Source organism: Hyla sarda, chromosome 2 (assembly GCF_029499605.1).
Source record: "Hyla sarda isolate aHylSar1 chromosome 2, aHylSar1.hap1, whole genome shotgun sequence".
NCBI lineage: Eukaryota > Metazoa > Chordata > Amphibia > Anura > Hylidae > Hyla > Hyla sarda.
Window position 1 is genome coordinate 99,034,486 of NC_079190.1, and position 24,020 is coordinate 99,058,505.

Below are 24,020 nucleotides of genomic sequence, written 5' to 3' on the forward strand. Positions count from 1 at the left end.
GCTGAAGAACTAGGCTTCAGGCCTAAATTGTCTTGTAGGTATGCACGGAGCTGTGTTCTCTCTGTTAGTCTGGAACCCAGATCCGCAGGTCCTTGACCCCTAGCATAATACAATTATTAGAGATCACATGACCTATGGTCCTGTACATTACTTACACTACAGTTTAGTTTGGATTTTGGAATTTGACCGTGCGGTTTAATTAACAATATATTTTTATAATTTGGCATTTCCGCACGCGGAAATACCACATATGTTTACGTCTATTTTTATTTACACAGTCATTTTTTTTTTTTTGTGGGAAAAGGGGGGTGATTCAATCTTTTATTAGGGATGGGGTTAAATGATCTTTCTTGACTTTTTTTTCCCACATTTTTTTTGCAGTGTTATAGCTCCCATAGGGGGCTATAACACTGCACACACTGATCTTTTACATTGATCAATGGTTTCTCATAGGAAACCATTGATCAATGATTCTGACGCTTGACTGCTCATGCCTGGATCTCAGGCACTGAGCAGTCATTCACGATCAACTTTGAACGCCGTGTATAAAGGGTTAATAGCCGCGCGCTATTAGCCAGGGGTCCCGGCCATTGTTAGAGGCTGGGCCGACCCGTTATGACGCGGGGCCACGCTGTGGCCCCGTGTTATAGAAAGGGAGTGGGCGGAGGGCGTATAGGTACGCCCTTCTTCCCCAACAGGTTAAGGGTATATTCACATGTGCAGTATCCTGCACATATTTGATGCACAGGGTTTGAAGCTGCAGATTTCATGCAGCAGAGTTCAATAGAAACTAAATGTAAACAAATAGAAGGTTGTAGCAGCACTCTTGGTCAAATAATGGAGACTCTTAGCACATTTATTTTATTCAAAATATTCCCCCCATCCACCACGCTGAGGTGGCCTCACATCGGATGGGACCCTAACACCCTTATTCTACTCTACTCAACTCTCCTAGGCATATGGGCTCTGACTGGGTGAATGCAGGATCCACTAAAAATCTTAAAACCTCCGGTGAATAAGGAGGGGTGCATGGCTAAAGAGGGTGCCACTTGCATTGCAAAAAAAACCCACTGAAAAATAGCCAGCACAACTACCCAATACACTGGTGCACGCTGCTGTGGTTGGGAACCACTAGCATACACACACATAACAGGGACTACAACTCCCAGCATTCCCTAGTTGGGAAACACTAGCATACACACACACACACACACACACATAACAGGGACTACAACTCCCAGCATTCCCTGGTTGGGAACCACTAACATACACACACAACAGGGACTGCAACTCACAGCATTCCCTGGTTGGGAAACACTAGCATAAACACACACACACATAACAGGGACTACAACTCCCAGAATTCCCTGGTTGGGAAACACTAGCATTTACACACACATAACAGGGACTACAACTCCCAGCATTCCCTGGTTGGGAACAACTAGCATACACACACACACACACACACATAACAGGGACTACAAATCCCAGCATGTGCCCCCCCCCCCCCCCCTTTCTCACATAGAAATCATCCCTAGTCAGAGATTTATTCCCCAGTCCCTGCAGTGTATACATCCCCAGCCTGTGTACAGTAAACACAGACAGAGCTCAGGCAGGGGAGATGAGGAGCACTGCTCTGGCTTCTTTCTCCCCGTGCAGACCTGCATCCTCCTAGGGGAGGGGAGATGCGGGAGCCGTGCTCCTCCTCTTTCCCCATCTCTGGTTTTTTTTCTCCCCGTAAAGACCTGCGTCCTTCTGAGCTCGAGAGGGGAGATGAGGGAGGGGGCATGTACTTCCTCTCTTCCCTTGCACTGCTCTCCCCCAGCTCTAGCTTCAGAAATCTCCGGAGGGCTGGGGGAGGAGCAGGCAAGAATTCACAGGGCGTAAAATTCCAGCTCACACCGGCCTGTTACACTGCGAGCTGTGTCGGCCGCCCGGCGCCCCTGTTGCTATGGCGCCCTTGTGCACCAGTGTATTAGGTAGTTGTGCTAACTATTTTTCTATGCTTTTGTAGAAACAAAATGAAGGAACATAGCTTCAAATCTACAGTTTCAAATCCTGACCATCAAACATGTGCAGGATACTGTACATGTGAATGCAGCCTTAACCCCTTAAGGACCAAGGGCGTACAGGTACGCCCGTGGGAATTTCGGTCCCGGTGGGGACCGGGCCGGGGTGACTGCTGATATCTATCAGCAGGCACCCCGCGCAAATGCCCAGGGGGGTCATCAGACCCCCCCATGTCGGCGATCGCCGCAAATCGCAAGTGAATTCACACTTGTGATTTGCGGCTATTCCGGGTCATATGGGTCTATAGTGACCCGGTGACCTGGAAAATAAAGGGGATCGCAGATGTCCTAGACACCCACGATCCCCCTGTAGCGATAGGAGTAAGGTGGCAGAGGTGCCACCCCTCCTATCTCTGCTATTGGTGGTCTAGGCGCAACCACAAATAGCAGATCGGGGGCGGAGGGCTTTACTTGCGGTTTCCCCGTTCTGCCCACCCACAATAGGCGGGGCAGGACGGGGAAACCGACAAGGACCGGCGCCGAAGATCCACTTACCCATCAGCGACGGCAGCTGGCCACGATCAGCGGCGGCAGCGGGCGACGATCGGCGGGAGAAGAGGACGGCGATGTAGCTCCCTGGATCCGATGGAAGCCGGTGAGTTACTTAGCAACATCTGGATGGCTACAGTTTGAGACCAATGCACAGTGATCTCTCTACTGTGCACCTCCAGATCTTGCAAAACTACAACTCTCAGCATGCCCACACATCAGTTTGCTGTCTGGGCATGCTGGGAGTTTTAGTTTTGCAACATCTGGAGGTCCACAGTTTGGAGACCACTGTGCAGTGGTCTCTAAACTATAGCTCTCCAGATGTTGCAAAACTGCAACTCCCAGCATGCCTAAACAGCAAACAGCTGTCTCTGCATGCTGGGAGTTGTAGTTGTGTACCTCCAGCTGTTGCATAACTACATCTCCCAGCATGCCTTTCGGCAATCAGTACATGCTGGGAGTTGAAGTTTTGCAACAGCTGGAGGCACACTGGTTGGAAAATACTGAGTTAGGTAACAGAACCTAACTGAAGGTTTTCCAACCAGTGTGCCTCCAGCTGTTGCAAAAGTACAACTCCCAGCATGCACGGTCTGTCAGTACATGCTGGGAGTTGTAGTTTTGAAACAGCTGGAGGTTTGCCCCCCCATGTGAACGTACAGGGTACATTCACACTGGCGGGTTTACAGTAAATTTTCTGCTTCAAGTATGAGCTGCGGCAAATTTTTCGCCGCAGCGCAAACTCCTAGTGGTAAATTCACTGTAAACCTCCGCCAGTGTGAACGTACCCTAAAAACACTACACTACACTACACTAACACATAATAAAGGGTAAACCACTACATGTACACCCCCTTACACTGCCCCCCCCCAATAAAAATAAAAAACGTATTGTACGTCAGTGTTTCCAAAACGGAGCCTCCAGCTGTTGCAAAACAACAACTCACAGCATTACCGGACAGCCACTGACTATCCAGGCATGCTGGGAGTTTCGCAACAGCTGGAGGCACCCTGTTTGGGAATCACTGGCGTAGAATACCCCTATGTCCACCCCTGTGCAATCCCTAATTTAGTCCTCAAATGCGCATGGCGCTCTCTCACTTCAGAGCCCTGTCGTATTTCAAGGAAACAGTTTAGTGCCACATATGGGGTATCTCCGTACTCGGGAGAAATTGCACTACTAATTTTGGGGGCCTTTTTTTTCCTTTTACCCCTTATGAAAAAGAAAAGTTGGGGTCTACACCAGCCTGTTAGTGTAAAAAAAAAATTTTTTTTACACTAACATGCTGGTGTTGTCCTTTACTTTTTATTTTCACAGAAGGTAAAAGGAAAAAAAGCCCCCCAAAATTTGTAACGCAATTTCTCCTGAGTACGGAAATACCTCATATGTGGGCGTAAAATGCTCTGCGGACGCACAAGGCTCAGGAGTGAGAGCGCACCATGTACATTTGAGGCCTAAATTGGTGATTTGCACAGGGGTGGCTGATTTTACAGCGGTTCTGACATAAACCCCAAAAAATAAATACCCACATGTGACCCCATTTTGGAAACGACACCCCTCACGGAATGTAACAAGGGGTATAGTGAGCCTGAACACCCCAGAAATTTTCACTAAAGTTGGATGGGAAAATGAAAAAAAATATTTTTTTTTCACTAAAATGCTGGTGTCACCCTAAATTTAAAATTTTCACAGGGGAAAATAAAAAAAGCCCCCCAAAATTTGTAACCCCATTTCTTTTGAGTAAGAACATACCCCAAATGTGGATGTAAAGTGCTCTATGGGTGCACTACAATGTTCAGAAGAGAAGGAGCGCCATTGGGATTTTGAAGAGAAAATTTGTCCGGAATTGAAGGCCACTTGTGTTTACAAAGCCCCCATGGTACCAGAACAATGGACCCCCCCCCATATGTGACCCCATTTTGGAAACTACACCCCTCATGTAATGTAATAAGGGGTACAGTGAGCATTTACACCCCACAGGTGTCTGACATATTTTTGGAACAGTGATCCGTGAAAATGAAAAATTTAATTTTCCATTTGCACAGCCCACTGTTCCAAAGATCTGTCAAACGCCAGTGGGGTGTAAATGCTCACTGCACCACTTATTAAATTCTGTGAGGGTTGTAGTTTCCAAAATAGGGTCACATGGGGGGGGGGGGGCTTTGTAAATGCACATGGCCCCTGACTACCATTCCAAACGAATTCTCTTTACAAAAGCTCAATGGTGCTCCTCCTCTTCTGAGCATTGTAGTTCGCCCGTAGTGCACTTCAGGTCAACATATGGGGTACCTCCATACTCAGAAGAGATGGGGTTACAAATTTTGGGGGGTATTTTCTGCTATTAACCCTAGCAAAAATGTGAAATTTGGGGGGAAACACACATTTTTGTGAAACATTTTTTTTTATTACATATGCAAAAGTCGTGAAACCCCTGTGGGGTATTAAGGCTCACTTTATTCCTTATTACGTTCCTCAAGGGGTCTAGTTTCCAAAATGGTATGCCATGTGTTTTTTTTTTTTGCTGTTCTGGCACCATAGGGGCTTCCTAAATGCGACATGTCCCACGAGCAAAATTTGCTCTCAAAAAGCCAAATATCACTCCTTCTCTTCTGAGCATTGTAGTTCGCCCGTAGTGCACTTCAGGCCAACTTATGGGGTACCTCCATACTCAGAAGAAATGGGGTTACAAATTTTGGGGGGTATTTTCTGCTATTAACCCTTGCAAAAATGTGAAATATTAGGGGGAAACACACATTTTAGTGAAATTTTTTTTTTTTTTTTTTACATATGCAAAAGTCGTGAAACACCTGTGGGGTATTAAGGCTCACTTTATTCCTTGTTACGTTCCCCAAGGGGTCTAGTTTCCAAAATGGTAGCCATGTGTTTTTTTTTGCTGTTCTGGCACCATAGGGGCTTCCTAAATGCAACATGCCCCCCAAAAACCATTTATGAAAAACGTACTCTCCAAAATCCCATTGTCGCTCCTTCGCTTCTGAGCCCTCTACTGCGCCAGCCAAACAATTTACATAGACATATGAGGTATGTCCTTACTCGAGAGAAATTGGACTACAAATATAAGTATACATTTTATCCTTTTACCCCTTATAAAAATTCTAAAATTGGGTTTACAAGAACATGCTAGTGTAAAAAATGAAGATTGTGAATTTTCTCCTTCACTTTGCTGCTATTCCTGTGAAACACCTAAAGGGTTAAAACACTTACTGATTGTCATTTTGAATACTTCGGGGGGTTTAGTTTTTATAATGGGGTTATTTGTGGGGTATTTCTAATATGAAGACCCTTCAAATCCACTTCAAACCTGAACTGGTCCCTGAAAAAAAGCGAGTTTCAAAATTTTGTGAAAAATTGGAAAATTGCTGCTGAACTTTGAAGCCCTCTGGTGTCTTCCAAAAGTAAAAACACGTCAATTTTATGATGCAAACATAAAGTAGACATAATGGAAATATGAATTAAAAAAATGTATTTGGAATATCCATTTTCCTTACAAGCAGAAAGCTTCAAAGTTAGAAAAATGTAACATTTTCAAATTTTTCATCAAATTTTGGGATTTTTCACCAAGAAAGGATGCAAGTTACCACAAAATTTTACCACTATGTTAAATTAGAATATGTCACGAAAAAACAATCTCAGAATCAGAATGATAACTAAAAGCATTCCAGAGTTATTAGTGTTTAAAGTGACAGTGGTCAGATGTGCAAAAAACGCTCTGGTCCTAAGGTGTAAAATGGCCTGGTCCTTAAGGGGTTAAAGGAAATCTGTCACCAGATTTATATTTGCAGGGAAGCATAAAACTTTTCACAGAGACCCTGAATCCACAAATGTATTACTTCTTTATCTGTTGCACACCATGAGCAGCGTACACTCAGTTGTCCTGTATACCAGTTGTTGATCAACAGCTTTCTGCCGATACACAGTATAGACAAATAGCTGACAATCATTGGTAGGTGGTGAGGGGATCAGCAGTATGCTTGGCTCAGTGTACAGTAGATAGATGCTCCTTTTATTAGATCTACTGGAATCAGCCTCTCTATCACTGGTTTTTGCAACTCCCATATAGGACAGCATAAACATAGTGACAGATCCTCTTCAAAATGTCCTTTATAATACCCCCAGTAGAAGCCTGGTGGCAAAACATGGTTTGGGGTCTGAGGTGGAGGTCTGGGTCCACAAGTATGTAAGCATGGGTCTAATATTTGTTTCATATCTTAAATCAATTGCACCTTATGTTTTCTTTGTACTGTATTGTGTGCACTGGCACTTTCTAGCTTTTAATAATAATATTTTTTTTATTTTTTTTATTGGTGCTATTGTTATATTTGTCCTACAATCTGGTTATTGTTTCTTTGTATGTGGATCTCGACCTTCCTTCCCCACATGACATACTTTTTCATATTTTAAATGGAAAGTTGCTGTGTTTAATAAAGAATTCTGTGTATTGTAATTTGTGGATTATAGGATCATATATTCACCCAGGGTATTTTTGCAGGTGTTTTTGTTTTAGATAATAAATTTAATTTCTTAATAATAAACACTATCAATAAGATGAGACAAAACAAAGATTTCCATAAGTAACCTCCATTTATTTTCTCTATGATGTATGATATAGAGTAACAGATGCTTAAGATGCCATTATACTTGTGCTTTCTGTACAGTTCTGTGATGTTTACAGGTTCTGAAATAAAAAGAGTATATGGATTGAGTAACCTTATATAATGCTGTAACAAGGGTCATAAAAGTATTAGAAATCCCCTTACAAATAGTGAATCAATGCTAACCAAGTAAGTGTGGAATTTTACATACATAACATTTTCTTCTTACATGAACATCTACTTGTATATTCTGATCTCCATCACTGAACATATCTTGGTCTATTTCTGTGCATTTTATAACGTTTTCACAGTTTACAGGTACTAACATACATTACAAGATTTTACATTAGACCAGGACACATTTGCTTTGTAGGTGCATAACCTGCAGTACAGCACTCAAAGATCTGCTAGATTTGTCCTTTTGTGTCTATGGATGAAGCTATTTTCCATGTGTAAGTAAATAGTTATTGTTTGTACCCATGAGCAGGAACTTACGCTGTTGATCCAGGAGGTGTAAGCAGACACTCTGGTGAACACTGTGGGTTTCAGGTAAGCATTGCATCCAAGGGAAGACACAAAACTGGTCACACCATGGACTTGGTAGACACCATTGACAGCACAGTTCAGGGGTCCACCAGAATCTCCCTATAAGAGAATAAGTGATAAGTATTTGGGAAAATGAGACGATATTTCAGTTTCTAGTGATTTGCATAATGCAGTACATTGCCCGGAAAATATTATTTTCATGTCTGTGTAGCTAAATCACAAATTAAGCAAACGTAACCTGCCATCAAGTCTTCGACCATAGGCACTACATTGTTCATAGTAAACATGTTAAATCATATTTAAAATTTTTATAACAAATTTATAGCTTTAAACATTAAGACAATAATAGCAGTAACTGCTAAAAATGATAACTCGGCAAGACTTACATTGCATCCGGCCTGTTGTCCGTTACCCCCGGCACACACCATGGTGCTCTTTACAGTGCTACCCCAGTAGGAGCTGGTGGAGCAGGTGGAGTGAGCAACAACGGGCAGAGGGGCCTGCTGGAGGATAGATGGCAGAGAGCCACCAGCTGCAATGAGAGAGAATCATTCTTCATTCACCATTCTCAGTATTCTGTAACTCACTAAACACATTTTCTCACTGACATTTATTGGAATTGAACTCAATTACCCCAAAGGCGAGACGCGGGGGCAGTGTTTTTGTTTTTAACTTGGTGTGAAACTGTGGCTGAATTAAGAATTGGTGTGGAAGGAACAACCAATGGTGGAGGAGCCTGACAGACCCCCACGTATTATATAGTTATTGATGTGCATCCACCATAAGAAAGTATGACATAGGGCACAGTGACACATGTTTTTAACAGCAAAATAATCACTGGTTTACTTTTCACTTCTATTATATTAAAAGGTAAGTTTTAGGGGAGTCAAGTGTAAATAGGGATTTTTGTATTCGGGGTAATTGAATTAATTTTTAGTCAGAATCCCGGACTCCCCTGGGGTATTTGTGGTCATATTTATTGGAATTAACAGCATTTTGGACATGAGACTTATCAATTCTATACATATCATTTTATTGTTTCTGTATGCAAAAGGATTTGTCCGGGTAACAATAGAATTCTTTAAAATTAGTCTAAGAGAAAAGTGAAGCAGCTTCCTATATCTGCTTCCCTTTCCATGTGACTTTTGAAATATAATAGCTTCAATCGGAGTGGTTGCTCCCCTTTGCCCTTACACTAGATAATCTGTAATTGTGTCTCCAAATGAGAGCTCACATTTTAAAATCTGTATCTCCAAAAGACCAGTTCTGTGAGCAGACCGACCCTTATCCAGACCAGATTTAGAGTGACGGATTTTCAGTCACGATACATTATACATTGTAGACATCTTCTTTGAGAAGATCACCCCCGTAGAAGACCACTTTTCCATACAACTTTGGGGGTCTTCTCAAAGAGTTTGTACTGCATTTGTTTCATCTTAAAGGAGTACTCCGGCGCACACTTTTTTCCTTTTATCCTGTCCAGGCTGCAAAATAAAAGAAAACACACTTTCTCTTACCTGCCAACGAGCCCCCGGAGCTCCGGTACACTCCGGTACAGGTGTTCGGTCCCCGGGCTGTATTCTTCTTACTTCCTGTTAGCCCGTGCACGTCACACGGAGCTTCAGCCTATAACCGGCCGCAGCGATGTCCCGCCTCGGCCGGTGATAGGCTGAAGCTCCGTGTGACGTGCTGGGCTAACAGGAAGTAAGAAGAATACAGCCCGGGGACCGAACACCTGTACCGGAGCTCCGCTGGCTCATTGGCAGATAAGAGAAAGTGTGTTTTCTTTTATTTTGCAGCCCGGACGGGATAAAAGGAAAAAAGTGCGTGACGGAGTCCTCCTTTAATTTCTTAACATATGCTGAATTATAACTTACTGCTAGTTCTTCCCCATCCAGAAACGACGCAGTTGTAGTTGTTGGCGAGAACGGCGCCACTTGCTGGCAGTGTAGCAAGTTTCACATAGCTGTTCAGAGTAGCGCTGGAGGCCAGCCACAGCACAGCAATATCATAGCTGAAAGAGTGAAATATTTGCCATAATTCAGTCACAATGAACAAAGTAACATATATGTGTAACAAAGCTTAAAGGGGTACTCCCGTGGAAAACTATATTTTTTTTAAATCAACCAGTGCCAGAAAGTGCGGACCTCTGCTGTCCATTTTAGGAACTGTCCAGAGAAGCATTTGTTTGCTATGGGAATTTCCTCCAGTTCATAAAATGGACAGCAGAGGTCAGCAGAGAGCACTGTGGTCAGACATCACAGGAAATGCATTTCTTTTTGGATTTCTCTTTAGTACACAGCCCCAAAAAAGTACTGGAAATTTTTTAATAGAAGTGATTTACTAATCTGTTTAACTTTTTTTTAAACAAACCTTTTCTTTTTTATACCACCTTTCCTTTGTATCACATTCTCTCCAGTGGTTAAATATATTGGCATATGTCGTCTTTGAACCATAATTATAAATGTCTAATTCATAAAGTAAAGAGCTTGACAGATATTATTAAGCATTTGAAGTTATGTGAACTCTTCAGCTTCTAGCTTCCATAAGATACATACCCAGCAGCTACATTGTTAGTGTTCCAGCCTGAGTTAATACGAATTGCCGACACTGAGATGAACTGTTCGGTACCATCATTCTGGCTTAGGTTGTGCTCTCCCAAGACCACACGGTAGGTGTTGGCTCTGATTAACAGATATGAATATATAGAGAGATAGACATAAGTGACTGTACATAGTTTTTTTTTTTTTTGTAGAGGTATATAGAGAGTGAATTCCCTTTTAGAACTACTGGAGATTATTGAGACTTAAATTAAATTATTTACTATTAAAATAAAAATTAAAAAAATCACCAATATAAGTAACATTTGCTAAATGTAATCTTGCCAGAGTTGCCAGAGTAAGTAATACCTGTCGACACAGTGAGCAGCGGTCAGCACACGATTAGCACGGATCAGGGTACCTCCACAGGTGTGATACCAGCTGCTGCCGGACTGATACTGGAGAGATACCTACAAGGGAGAAATCACATTGGGACTATTTTAACAGCACACAAGTTGTGTCTCTCTTCTGACTTAGTGTTACTGTCAATTTAAAAAAACACTTTTGACATGTCTCACTTTGATCAGGTATGGTCTGGGTGTGCAGCAAGATAAGAGGAGCTGCAAACTGGGGATAGAAGTGTTTAGTTGTGTTCATTTTAATAATCAATCGGGGTCTGAAAACCTGAATCCCAATTAAAAAAATTGTGGCATGTCTCTATGACATGTGAAAAGTTTTTGGAAATAATAACAGCTTTAAGCTTTGAAGAGTATTTAATCTGTGGGACTGGGGACAAAAGTTACGGTAGTTCTCTCTGCTGAGAAACAAGCATACATAATTCTATATGGACAGTCTTCTCATATAATACAATTTTGTGGGATCTGACGCTTTAAATTTTTTTCCATTCATTATCTCCTTATTCATTGATTGGTGGGGATCTGACAGCAGAAACCCATACAGATTCTGGCAACACCAAAAACCTGCGCCCCCACATGTATGAGCCTTCTGAATGTTACCAAACACAGTGATCTGCAACATTCTAAAGGTAATGGTTATGCATGTGTTGCCTACTCTATTCAGTGGGGGGCTACGTTTTCACTGCATTCTGCTGATCAGTTGGGGGGTCCCAGTGGTTGGATCCCCACAGATCCAGAAGCTATCCCGTATCCTCTGGGTTGGGGACTACTTGCTGAAATGAAAATATCCCTTTTACATCACTTACCTGCCATGGCCAGGCATTTTTTACTGCATTTGTTCCTCCAACTACACGTGAATTATCTTCAACGTAGCGAAGATTATCATCGCAGTGTCCTAGGATGAGGTAGAATTAAAAACAAAAAATAATGTGAAAAAAGTTAGTCATTGTGGTCGTGCTGCAGTGCCTTGCACAACTGGGGATCTAGGGTGCCGCCATGAAGAGAAAGACTTTCCCACACAGGACTGGTCGGGTCCTGGCTGGAAAGGAATCTGTTATCATTAAGGGGATAGGAAGATCTCTTTGATAAAGTGGCTAAAAATAAGCAAAAATCCTTTTCTTAATACCACTAATTGTATGCCAATACAAGATCATAAAATACCCTCCTTATTTCATCTGAATATAGTGAACCATTTTATCGTTAGTGGATTATAGAAACTGAGTACATTAGGCATCCATATGAGTATTGTCATATATAAGCTGAAGTAAAAATAGGGTACGTTCTTGCGTCTTACCACCAAGGACAAAAGCAGCGAGTAGAAGGAAAGTTAGCATCTTGGATCGGTAGAAGTGTGTGGAGGGAAAGTGATTCTGCACTCCCTTTTATATTGCTGCCAGTTCCAGGATTCATGTGTTGGGAACACTGTCAGATGTTGTATTCACAGTATTTGTGAAATTGTTATCTGTTTATGTATTTTTGGAATTGAGTAAGCATTAGTAATGTAACATAAATAAAGCAGAATATTGTATAATCCAGTGATTTATAGGTAGCTTTTTTTCTATACATTTCTGGTTGCTGGGTTCTGGCTATGGAGGATACATAACTGCAGACATAGCATGGTGCTGGACCTTACTGGAGGCTAGTACTATATATTATACATCAGGTTATAATATACATTAGGTTATTATACATTATAGCTTTTTCAAATTTTGTACTGGGGTTCAGTATCTTAAAGATGCATGGTTGTATAGGACTTTTGACCTGTAATCCATATATACCTCTCATTCATTAACTGACATCTGCAGTGCCAATATATCAGTATAAAAAGATATGCAAATTAGGGTTTGGAGTCCACTAGGTGTTGCTGTTTGCGCTCTGGCCGCACATGTTGATCGCAAGCGCATTGTCCCTGCTCCCGGCGGGGCCGGGATTAACATCGCGGGACGCGCCCGCATGCGAATGCTGGCACGTCACTTACCATGCTCCTCTGCCACCTCCTCCACTGTCTCCCAGCTCCGGCGCGTGTGTCCCGGTCTCATAGGGTGCACGCGAGTGTTACGCCGAGCGCTCCGGGTCCCCGCTCCTCCCCGGAGCGCTCGCAACATCCTCGCTACTGCAGCGCCCCGGTCAGATCTACTGACCGGGTGCGCTGCGATACCGCCCCCAGCCGGGATGCGATTCGCGATGCGGGTGGCGCCCGCTCGCGATGCGCACCCCGGCTCCCGTACCTGACTCGCTCTCCGTCGGTCCTGTCCCGGCGCGCGCGGCCCCGCTCCCTAGGGCGCGCGCGCCGGGTCTCTGCGATTTAAAGGGCCACTGCGCCACTGATTGGCGCAGTTGGTCTAATTAGTGTGTTCACCTGTGCACTCCCTATGTATACCTCACTTCCCCTGCACTCCCTCGCCGGATCTTGTTGCCATTGTGCCAGTGAAAGCGTTTCCTAGTGTGTTCCTAGCCTGTGTTCCAGACCTCCTGCCGTTGCCCCTGACTACGATCCTTGCTGCCTGCCCCGACCTTCTGCTACGTCCGACCTTGCTCTTGTCTACTCCCTTGTACCGCGCCTATCTTCAGCAGTCAGAGAGGTTGAGCCGTTGCTAGTGGATACGACCTGGTTACTACCGCCGCTGCAAGACCATCCCGCTTTGCGGCGGGCTCTGGTGAATACCAGTAGTAACTTAGAACCGGTCCACTAGCACGGTCCACGCCAATCCCCCTCTGGCACAGAGGATCCACCTCCTGCCAGCCGAATCGTGACAGTAGATCCGGCCATGGATCCCGCTGAAGTTCCTCTGCCAGTTGTCGCCGACCTCTCCACGGTGGTCGCCCAGCAGTCGCAACAGATAGCGCAACAAGGCCACCAGCTGTCTCAACTGACCGTGATGCTACAGCAGCTACTACCACAGCTCCAGCAATCATCTCCTCCGCCAGCTCCTGCACCTCCTCCGCAGCGAGTGGCCGCTTCCGGCCTACGACTATCCTTGCCGGATAAATTTGATGGGGACTCTAAGTTTTGCCGTGGCTTTCTTTCGCAATGTTCCCTGCACTTGGAGATGATGTCGGACCAGTTTCCTACTGAAAGGTCTAAGGTGGCTTTCGTAGTCAGCCTTCTGTCTGGGAAAGCTCTGTCATGGGCCACACCGCTCTGGGACCGCAATGACCCTGTCACTGCCTCTGTACACTCCTTCTTCTCGGATATTCGAAGTGTCTTTGAGGAACCTGCCCGAGCCTCTTCTGCTGAGACTGCCCTGCTGAACCTGGTCCAGGGTAATTCTTCCGTTGGCGAGTACGCCATCCAATTCCGTACTCTTGCTTCCGAATTATCCTGGAATAATGAGGCCCTCTGCGCGACCTTTAAAAAAGGCCTATCCAGCAACATTAAAGATGTTCTGGCCGCACGAGAAATTCCTGCTAACCTGCATGAACTCATTCATCTAGCCACTCGCATTGACATGCGTTTTTCCGAAAGGCGTCAGGAGCTCCGCCAGGATATGGACTTTGTTCGCACGAGGCGTTTTTTCTCCCCGGCTCCTCTCTCCTCTGGTCCTCTGCAATCCGTTCCTGTGCCTCCCGCCGTGGAGGCTATGCAAGTTGACCGGTCTCGCTTGACACCTCAAGAGAGGACACGACGCCGCATGGAGAATCTTTGCCTGTACTGTGCCGGTACCGAACACTTCCTGAAGGATTGTCCTATCCGTCCTCCCCGCCTGGAAAGACGTACGCTGACTCCGCACAAAGGTGAGACAGTTCTTGATGTCAACTCTGCTTCTCCACGCCTTACTGTGCCTGTGCGGATATCTGCCTCTACCTTCTCCTTCTCTACTATGGCCTTCTTGGATTCCGGATCTGCAGGAAATTTTATTTTGGCCTCTCTCATCAACAAGTTCAACATCCCAGTGACCAGTCTCGCCAGACCCCTCTACATCAATTGTGTTAACAATGAAAGATTGGACTGTACCGTGCGTTACCGCACGGAGCCCCTCCTAATGTGCATCGGACCTCATCACGAAAAAATTGAGTTTTTGGTCCTCTCCAATTGCACTTCCGAAATTCTCCTTGGACTACCGTGGCTTCAACGCCATTCCCCAACCCTTGATTGGTCCACAGGAGAGATCAAGAGCTGGGGTACTTCTTGTTTCAAGGACTGTCTTAAACCGGTTCCCAGTACTCCCTGCCGTGACCCTGTGGGTCCCCCTGTAACCGGTCTCCCTAAGGCTTATATGGACTATGCTGATGTATTTTGTAAAAAACAAGCTGAGACTTTACCTCCTCACAGGCCTTATGACTGTCCTATTGACCTCCTCCCGGGCACTACTCCACCCCGGGGCAGAATTTATCCTCTGTCCGCCCCAGAGACTCTTGCTATGTCTGAATACATCCAGGAAAATTTAAAAAAGGGGTTTATCCGCAAATCCTCCTCTCCTGCCGGAGCTGGATTTTTCTTTGTGTCCAAAAAAGATGGCTCCCTACGTCCTTACATTGATTACCGCGGACTTAATAAAATCACGGTAAAGAACCGCTACCCCCTACCTCTTATCTCAGAACTCTTTGATCGCCTTCAAGGTGCCCACATCTTTACCAAACTGGACTTAAGAGGTGCTTATAATCTCATCCGCATCAGGGAGGGGGACGAATGGAAAACTGCATTTAACACCAGAGATGGACACTTTGAGTATCTAGTCATGCCCTTTGGCCTGTGCAACGCCCCTGCCGTCTTCCAAGACTTTGTTAATGAAATTTTTCGTGATCTCTTATATTCCTGTGTTGTTGTGTATCTGGACGATATTCTGATTTTTTCTGCCAACTTAGAAGAACATCGCCAGCATGTCCGCATGGTTCTTCAGAGACTTCGAGGCAATCAACTTTATGCCAAAATGGAGAAATGTCTGTTTGAATGTCAATCTCTTCCTTTCCTAGGATACTTGGTCTCTGGCCAGGGACTACAAATGGACCCAGATAAACTCTCTGCCGTCTTAGATTGGCCACGCCCCTCCGGACTCCATGCTATCCAATGTTTTTTGGGGTTCGCCAATTATTACAGACAATTTATTCCACATTTTTCCACTATTGTGGCTCCTATCGTGGCTTTAACCAAGAAGAATGCCAATCCTAAGTCCTGGTCTCCCCAAGCGGAAGACGCATTTAAGCGGCTCAAGTCTGCCTTTTCTTCTGCTCCCGTGCTCTCCAGACCTAACCCATCTAAACCCTTCCTATTGGAGGTTTATGCCTCCTCAGTAGGAGCTGGAGCGGTCCTTCTACAAAAAAATTCTTCCGGGCATGCTGTTACTTGTGGTTTTTTTTCTAGGACCTTCTCTCCGGCGGAGAGGAACTACTCCATCGGGGATCGAGAACTACTGGCCATTAAATTGGCACTTGAGGAATGGAGGCATCTGCTGGAGGGATCAAAATTTCCAGTTATCATTTACACCGATCACAAGAATCTCTCCTATCTCCAGTCTGCCCAACGGCTGAATCCTCGCCAGGCCAGGTGGTCGTTGTTCTTTGCCCGTTTTAACTTTGAAATTCATTTTCGCCCTGCCGACAAGAACATTAGGGCCGATGCTCTCTCTCGTTCCTCGGATGCCTCGGAAGTAGAGGTCTCTCCGCAACACATCATTCCTCCTGACTGTCTGATCTCCACTTCTCCAGTCTCCATCAGGCAAACTCCTCCAGGGAAGACCTTCGTTTCTCCACGCCAACGTCTCGGGATTCTCAAATGGGGTCACTCCTCCCACCTCGCAGGCCATGCGGGCATCAAAAAGTCCTTGCAACTCATCTCTCGTTTCTATTGGTGGCCGACTCTGGAGACGGATGTTGTTGATTTTGAGCGGGCCTGTACTGTCTGTGCCCGGGATAAGACTCCTCGCCAGAAGCCTGCTGGTCTCCTTCATCCTCTGCCTGTCCCCGAACAGCCTTGGTCTCTGATTGGTATGGACTTTATTACAGACTTACCCCCTTCCCGTGGCAACACTGTTGTTTGGGTGGTCGTTGATCGATTTTCCAAGATGGCACATTTTATTCCTCTTCCTGGTCTTCCTTCAGCGCCTCAGTTGGCAAAACAATTTTTTGTACACATTTTTCGTCTTCACGGTTTGCCCACGCAGATCGTCTCGGATAGAGGCGTCCAATTCGTGTCAAGATTCTGGAGGGCTCTCTGTAAACAACTCAAGATTAAATTAAACTTCTCTTCTGCTTATCATCCTCAATCCAATGGGCAAGTAGAAAGAATTAACCAGGTCCTGGGTGACTATTTACGGCATTTTGTTTCCTCCCGCCAGGATGACTGGGCAGATCTTCTACCATGGGACGAATTCTCGTACAACTTCAGAGTCTCTGAATCTTCTGCTAAATCCCCATTTTTCGTGGTGTACGGCCGTCACCCTCTTCCCCCCCTCCCTACTCCCTTGCCCTCTGGTATGCCCGCTGTGGATGAAGTGACTCGTGATCTTTCCACCATATGGAAAGAGACCCAAAATTCTCTTTTACAGGCTTCATCTCGCATGAAAAAGTTTGCCGATAAGAAAAGAAGAGCTTCCCCCATTTTTGCTCCCGGAGACAAGGTATGGCTCTCCGCTAAATATGTCCGCTTCCGTGTCCCCAGTTACAAACTGGGACCACGCTATCTGGGTCCTTTCAAAATCTTGTGCCAAATTAATCCTGTCTCTTACAAACTTCTTCTTCCTCCTTCTCTTCGTATTCCCAATGCCTTTCATGTCTCTCTCCTTAAACCACTCATCATCAACCGTTTCTCTCCCAAACTTGTTTCTCCCACTCCTGTTTCCGGTTCTTCTGACATCTTCTCCGTGAAGGAGATACTGGCCTCCAAGACGGTCAGAGGGAAAAAAATTTTTTGGGTTGATTGGGAGGGCTGTGGTCCTGAAGAGAGATCCTGGGAACCTGAGGACAACATCCTAGACAAAAGTCTGGTCCTCAGGTTCTCAGGCTCCAAGAAGAGGGGGAGACCCAAGGGGGGGGGGTACTGTTACGCCGAGCGCTCCGGGTCCCCGCTCCTCCCCGGAGCGCTCGCAACATCCTCGCTACTGCAGCGCCCCGGTCAGATCTACTGACCGGGTGCGCTGCGATACCGCCCCCAACCGGGATGCGATTCGCGATGCGGGTGGCGCCCACTCGCGATGCGCACCCCGGCTCCCGTACCTGACTTGCTCTCCGTCGGTCCTGTCCCGGCGCGTGCGGCCCCGCTCCCTAGGGCGCGCGCGCGCCGGGTCTCTGCGATTTAAAGGGCCACTGCGCCACTGATTGGCGCAGTTGGTCTAATTAGTGTGTTCACCTGTGCACTCCCTATGTATACCTCACTTCCCCTGCACTCCCTCGCCGGATCTTGTTGCCATTGTGCCAGTGAAAGCATTTCCTAGTGTGTTCCTAGCCTGTGTTCCAGACCTCCTGCCGTTGCCCCTGACTACGATCCTTGCTGCCTGCCCCGACCTTCTGCTACGTCCGACCTTGCTCTTGTCTACTCCCTTGTACCGCGCCTATCTTCAGCAGTCAGAGAGGTTGAGCCGTTGCTAGTGGATACGACCTGGTTACTACCGCCGCTGCAAGACCATCCCGCTTTGCGGCGGGCTCTGGTGAATACCAGTAGTAACTTAGAACCGGTCCACTAGCACGGTCCACGCCAATCCCCATCTGGCACAGAGGATCCACCTCCTGCCAGCCGAATCGTGACAGCGAGCCAGAGCTCTGAAATTTAAAGGGCCAGTACGCCCATAATTATGTGTAATATGAAAAACACAAAAACAGACAGACCAATGCGCATCTAAGCGCAATTATCCTTATTATAGTTTCAAGTCCAACCAGGGAATTGAAGTGAAGGGTGTAAGGGGATAGGGAAAGGGATGTAGTTTTATAATTCTGCATAAGCATTAATGTTATTTTGTTCCAGGAATGTATCTAACCCTGTTTTAAAGCTGTTAATTGTTCCTGCTTTGACCAGTTCCTGAGGTAGACCGTTCCATAAATTCACAGTCCTCACGGTAAAGAAGGCGTGTCGCCCCTTTAGACTAAACCTTTTCTGCCCTCCTCGTCCTTTGGGGGGGGGGGGGGGGTTTAACCTGGAACAGTTTTTCTCCATATTTTTTGTATGGGCCATTTATATACTTATATACGTTTATCATATCCCCCCCTTAAACGTCTCTTCTCAAGACTAAACAATTGTAACTCCTTTAATCGCTCCTCATAGCTAAGATGTTCCATGCCCCATATTAGTTTAGTCGCCCGTCTCTGCACCCTTTCCAACTCCGCCGTGTCCCTTTTATGAACAGGCGACCAAAACTGAACAGCATATTCCAGGTGAGGCTGTACCAATGCTTTATTAAGGGGGAGTATTATGTCCCTGTCCCTTGAGTCCATGCCTCTTTTTATACATTGCAATATCCTGCCGATTTTGGAAGCAGCAGCCTGACATTGCTTGCTATTCTGTAGTCTGTGATCTACAAGTACACCCAGATCCTTCTCTACCAGTGACTCTGCCAGTTAAATCCCCCCTAAGACATACGATGCATGCAGGTTATTAGTACCCAGATGCATAACTTTACATTTATCCACATTGAACCTCATTTGCCAAGTGGATGCCCAGACACTTAGTCTATTCAAGTGATCTTGTAACTTATGCACATCCTCCATAGACTGTACCGTGCTACAAAGCTTGGTGTCATCTGCAAAGATAGAAACAGAGCTATTAATACCATCCTCTATATCATTGATAAATAAATTAAACAACAGCGGGCCCCGTACTGAACCTTGGGGTACACCACTAATTACCGGGGACCAATCAGAGTACAAATCATTGACCACCACTCTCTGGGTACGATCCATGAGCCAGTGTTCAATCCAGTTACAAACTAAAGTTTCCAAGCCCAAATATCTTAACTTACCTGTCAGACGTCTATGAGGGACAGTATCAAACGCTTTGGCAAAATCCAGAAACAATATATCCACAGCCATTCCTCTGTCAAGGCTTCTACTCACCTCTTCATAAAAGCAAATTAGATTGGTTTGACAACTTCTATCCTTAGTAAACCCATGCTGGCTATCACTTATAATACAATTATCCCCTATGTATTCCTGTATGTAGTCCCTTATAAGTCCTTCAAACAATTTACCCACAATGCACGTTAGAATTACTGGTCTATAACTGCCTGGCGAAGACCTAGAGCCCTTCTTGAAGATTGGCCCCACATTAGCCTTGCGCCAGTCCCTTGGCACAATACCAGACAACAGGGAATCTCTAAATATCATGAACAAGGGTACAGATATTACTGAACTTATCTCTCTAAGAACTCTTGGGTGTAGTCCATCCGGCCCTGGAGATTTGCTTACATTTACTTTACTTAACTTACCTTGTACCATCTCTACATTAAGCCAGTTCAGTACATTACATGATGTGTTACCAGCACTGACCTGGCCAATGTCAGTTCCTTTTTCCATAGTGTATACAGAACTAAAGAACCCATTCAGTAGCTCCGCCTTCTCTTGATCGCCCGTGACAACCTCCCCATTATCATTATTAAGGGGTCCTACATGCTCTGTCCTTATTTTTTTTGTATTTATATATCTAAAAAAATATTTAGGATTAGTTTTGCTTTCTTTGGCCACCTGTCTCTCATTTTGAATTTTTGCTGTTTTTATTACATTTTTACAGATTTTATTAAGCTCCTTGTACTATTTAAATGTTATAGCTGACCCATCAGATTTGAATTTTTTGAAGGCTATTTTTTTGCTGTTTATTGCTCTTTTAACATCATTTGTCAGCCATGTAGGATTAAAGGAGAAAGAGTGAGGAATAGGTCTAAATATGCTCACCTATATGTGTTGTGCTATGAGCACAACACCACAGCTTGCTTGTTCCCACAGTGAGTGGTATGGAGGAGTGCAGCCTGCACTGATCCCTTGTCCAGCAGGTGGAAGACGGTCAGGTAGAATCAAGTAGTGGAAGGAAGGTATGCCGATGAAATGGTGCAGTCAGCGGCGCTCTCCTCTCAGTAGAGAAGGGTTAGTAAATAATACTCGGCAAGGTATGGACTTGATAAAACAGCAAACAGTTTATTTTACAAAGGTATGCGAACAACGCACTTCGAGGGGCGATACCCCCTCTTCGTCAGGTTCTGATTGGGGGTTGGGTGTGATGTCCCTTTTATAGACACCCAAACCCATGAAAATCATTCACAGATGTTAATGTAACATAAAACAATAATAAATAAAATTAAAAGAACACAGTATCATCACTGTGTTCCATATCTAATATTATGAACATGAGATAGCATAATTATTAGTGTTGAGCGGCATAGGCCATATTCGAATTCGCGAATATTCGCGAATATATGGATGAATATTCGTCATATATTAGCGAATATTCGCATATTCGTAATATTCACGTTTTATTTTCGCATATGTGAAAATTCGCGTATGCGAAAATTAGCATATGCGAAAATTAGCATATGCGAAAAGTAGCATAAACAAAAATTAGCATAAGCAAATATTCGCATATGCAATTTTTCGCATATGCGAAAATTCGCACACCAGTCTCACACAGTAGTATTAGGGCCTTCTTTACACCACACAAGCTGGAAGTAGAGAGGGGGGATCACTGTGATGTGTACTGTGAAAAAAAAAATTAAAAAAAAAAACGAATATTCGTAATTACGAATATATAGCGCTACATTCACGAATATTCGCGAATTCGCTAATAAAATTCGCATTGCGAATATTCGCGAGCACCACTAATAATTATGTGTAACACCTGACTCTACTCTATAAGTCCCTGCACCTCCCACACTTCTCTGCGACATCTTTAGTGCCATTTGCCTGAGAAAAAGCGTTCCCATTGCCTGTTTTGCCATTCCCGTGTATCCAGACCTTCCTGCTAGGGTTTTTTTGAATACGAACATTTGCCGCCTGCCTTGACCTTCTGCTACGTTTGACTACGCTACAGCCTTATCCTTTGGTACCTCCCTTGCCCAGTTACCTGTGTGGTCGTGCCGCGTCAGGGGTATCGACCTGGGTGTCGCCTGCTGCAGCAAGCCCATCCTGCCTTGTGGCGGGCTCTGGTGAAAACCAGCGGCACCTTAGACTTCGCTCCCCGATGCAGTTGAGTCATCAGCCACATAGGTGGAGGATCCACTTCCAGCTTCGTGACTTGCCTGATAGAGCCCATAAAAGTCCTACCCTTTACCAGTTATTCACCCCCTCTGTGCACTGGCCATCTCCTCTATCTCACCAATTTCTTGGCCTCTGAGATACCAGGAGTTAAAGATCCGAAAAATCTACTATTGTGAGTGACTGTAGGCTTCTGTAAGATTAGCATTAATAATTGTCAAAGCAAAGAACTCAATTGAAAAGTAGTCACTTAAATGCTTCATATTCCATAAATTCATTTATTAAGTATATAATTTTTAAATCACAAATGTTGTGGTGATTTTCAAGGTTTCAATAGTTCCCGTTCACTGTCAGCTCCTTACTGGGCACTGTTGTTCTCTAGGTTCAAGGGGCTCAATGCTTAGTGTACTGTTGCCCTAGTGTTAAAGGGGTACTCCAGTGAAAAACACATTTTTTTAAGTCAACTGGTGCCAGAACGTTAAACAGAATTTTGAATTACTTCTATTTAAAAAGCTTAACCCTTCCAGTACTTATCAGCTGCTGTATACTACATAGGAAATTATTTTCTTTTTACATTTCTTTTCTGTCTCTCGGCTGACACCTCTCAGGAACTGTCAGGAACTGTCCAGAGCAGAATAGGTTTGCTATGGGGATTTGCTCCTACTCTGTACAGTTCCTGAGATAGACAGAGGTGTCAGCAGAGAGCACTGTGGTCAGACAGAAAATAAATTTAAAAATAAAAGAACTTCCTATGTAGTATACAACAGCTGATAAGTAGTGGAATGATTCATATTTTTAAATAGAAGTAATTTACAAATCTGTTTAATATTCTGGCAGCAGATGATTTTAAAAATAGTTTTTCGCCGGAGTACCGCTTTAAAGGGGCTATTCCAACTTAAACACATATCCCCTATCCACAGAATAGGTCATACGTGTCATATTGCAGGGTGGTCCAACCGATGTTGGAATCGACTGGCTGGTTGCGCATGCGCTAAAGCAGCTTTATTCAGTGTCTATGCTCCCATAGACAATGAAACAAGTGAAGCCAGGGATGTGCAACTTGTTGGTCATTTATGAGGAGTGTCTGTGGTCAGACCCTCCCCCTATCTGACACATATATCTCCAATCCTGTGGACAGGGAATAATTGTTTAAAGTTGGAACAACACTTTAATATTATCCCTATTACAAAATGATCACACAATTAATGTTAATATATTGTGGCATGGCTTTGGTACTGTGGAAAGATTTATTATATTGCCTATATGCATGCCCCCTGCAAATGTTGCAAACTTTTACCTAAAGATATAATATTATATTATAGATACTAACTAGGGATACTAAACTAGGGCCAAAGTGATTAATATTCAGTTGGTTGATGTTTTGCTGGTTCATAAATACTTGTTCCGATTCAACCTTTATTTTTATCTTCCCATACATATGGCAGGTGCTAAAAATACCTGTATGTGGGTGTGTGAATGTAATGAATTGTACAGACTGTTACATGCTTATAGACATGCCCCACATGTGTTCTTGATTCCATCTGTCCGGATACTGGCCACCTGATGCAATAAAATAGCGTAATGGAAATGTATTGATTGCTTCCGGTGTGTAAGGGGTTTTGTTGATAAGGTTCATACAGGTTGTTGGGGCTTGTTCACACCACAAACTAAAGTCCAAGCAGAATCTGATTTTGATGCAGATGTTCATATGGATTTTGATACAGATTTAAAAACTCGTGTTTTAGATAGATAGATATGAGATAGATAGATATGAGATAGATAGATAGATAGATACAGATGATGTGGGAGAAGCAGCACAACTAGAAGTTGCTCAGGTGCCGGGTGCCAGCTGGTATAGGCTCTGGTCCGGAGGCTTGAAATAAACATCCAAAATTAAGAAACTCCAGCATCACACCAATGTAGTGAAAAACAATTGTGAAGTTTATTCACCCAAAGTCTTGCGACGTTTCGGCCGTCCAATTACAGCCTTTCTCAAGCATGAGCTGTAATTGGACGGCCGAAACGTCGCAAGACTTTGGGTGAATAAACTTCACAATTGTTTTTCACTACATTGATGTGATGCTGGAGTTTCTTAATTCTTAATTTTAGATAGATAGATAGATGTGAGGTAAATATGAGATAGATAGACAGATAGATATGAGATGGATATGAGATAGATAGATTTGAGATAGATAGATAGATAGATGTGAGATAGATAGATAGAAAGATATTAGATGGATAGAT

At 44.3% G+C, this 24,020-nt stretch overlaps 1 protein-coding gene across 1 annotated transcript; it reads right to left on the reverse strand.

Annotated features, from left to right (window-relative positions):
• Positions 1 to 7,150: 7,150 nt before the first annotated feature.
• LOC130357668 (chymotrypsin-like elastase family member 1) lies at positions 7,151 to 12,006 on the reverse strand. Its single transcript, XM_056560399.1, has 8 exons — positions 11,962 to 12,006; positions 11,474 to 11,562; positions 10,621 to 10,721; positions 10,270 to 10,395; positions 9,589 to 9,725; positions 8,098 to 8,243; positions 7,661 to 7,810; positions 7,151 to 7,248 (listed from the first exon to the last, which is right to left on the reverse strand). The coding sequence occupies exons 1-8, from the start codon at positions 11,999 to 12,001 to the stop codon at positions 7,240 to 7,242; spliced, it is 798 nt and encodes a 265-aa protein (XP_056416374.1). The 5' UTR covers positions 12,002 to 12,006; the 3' UTR covers positions 7,151 to 7,239.
• Positions 12,007 to 24,020: the final 12,014 nt, after the last annotated feature.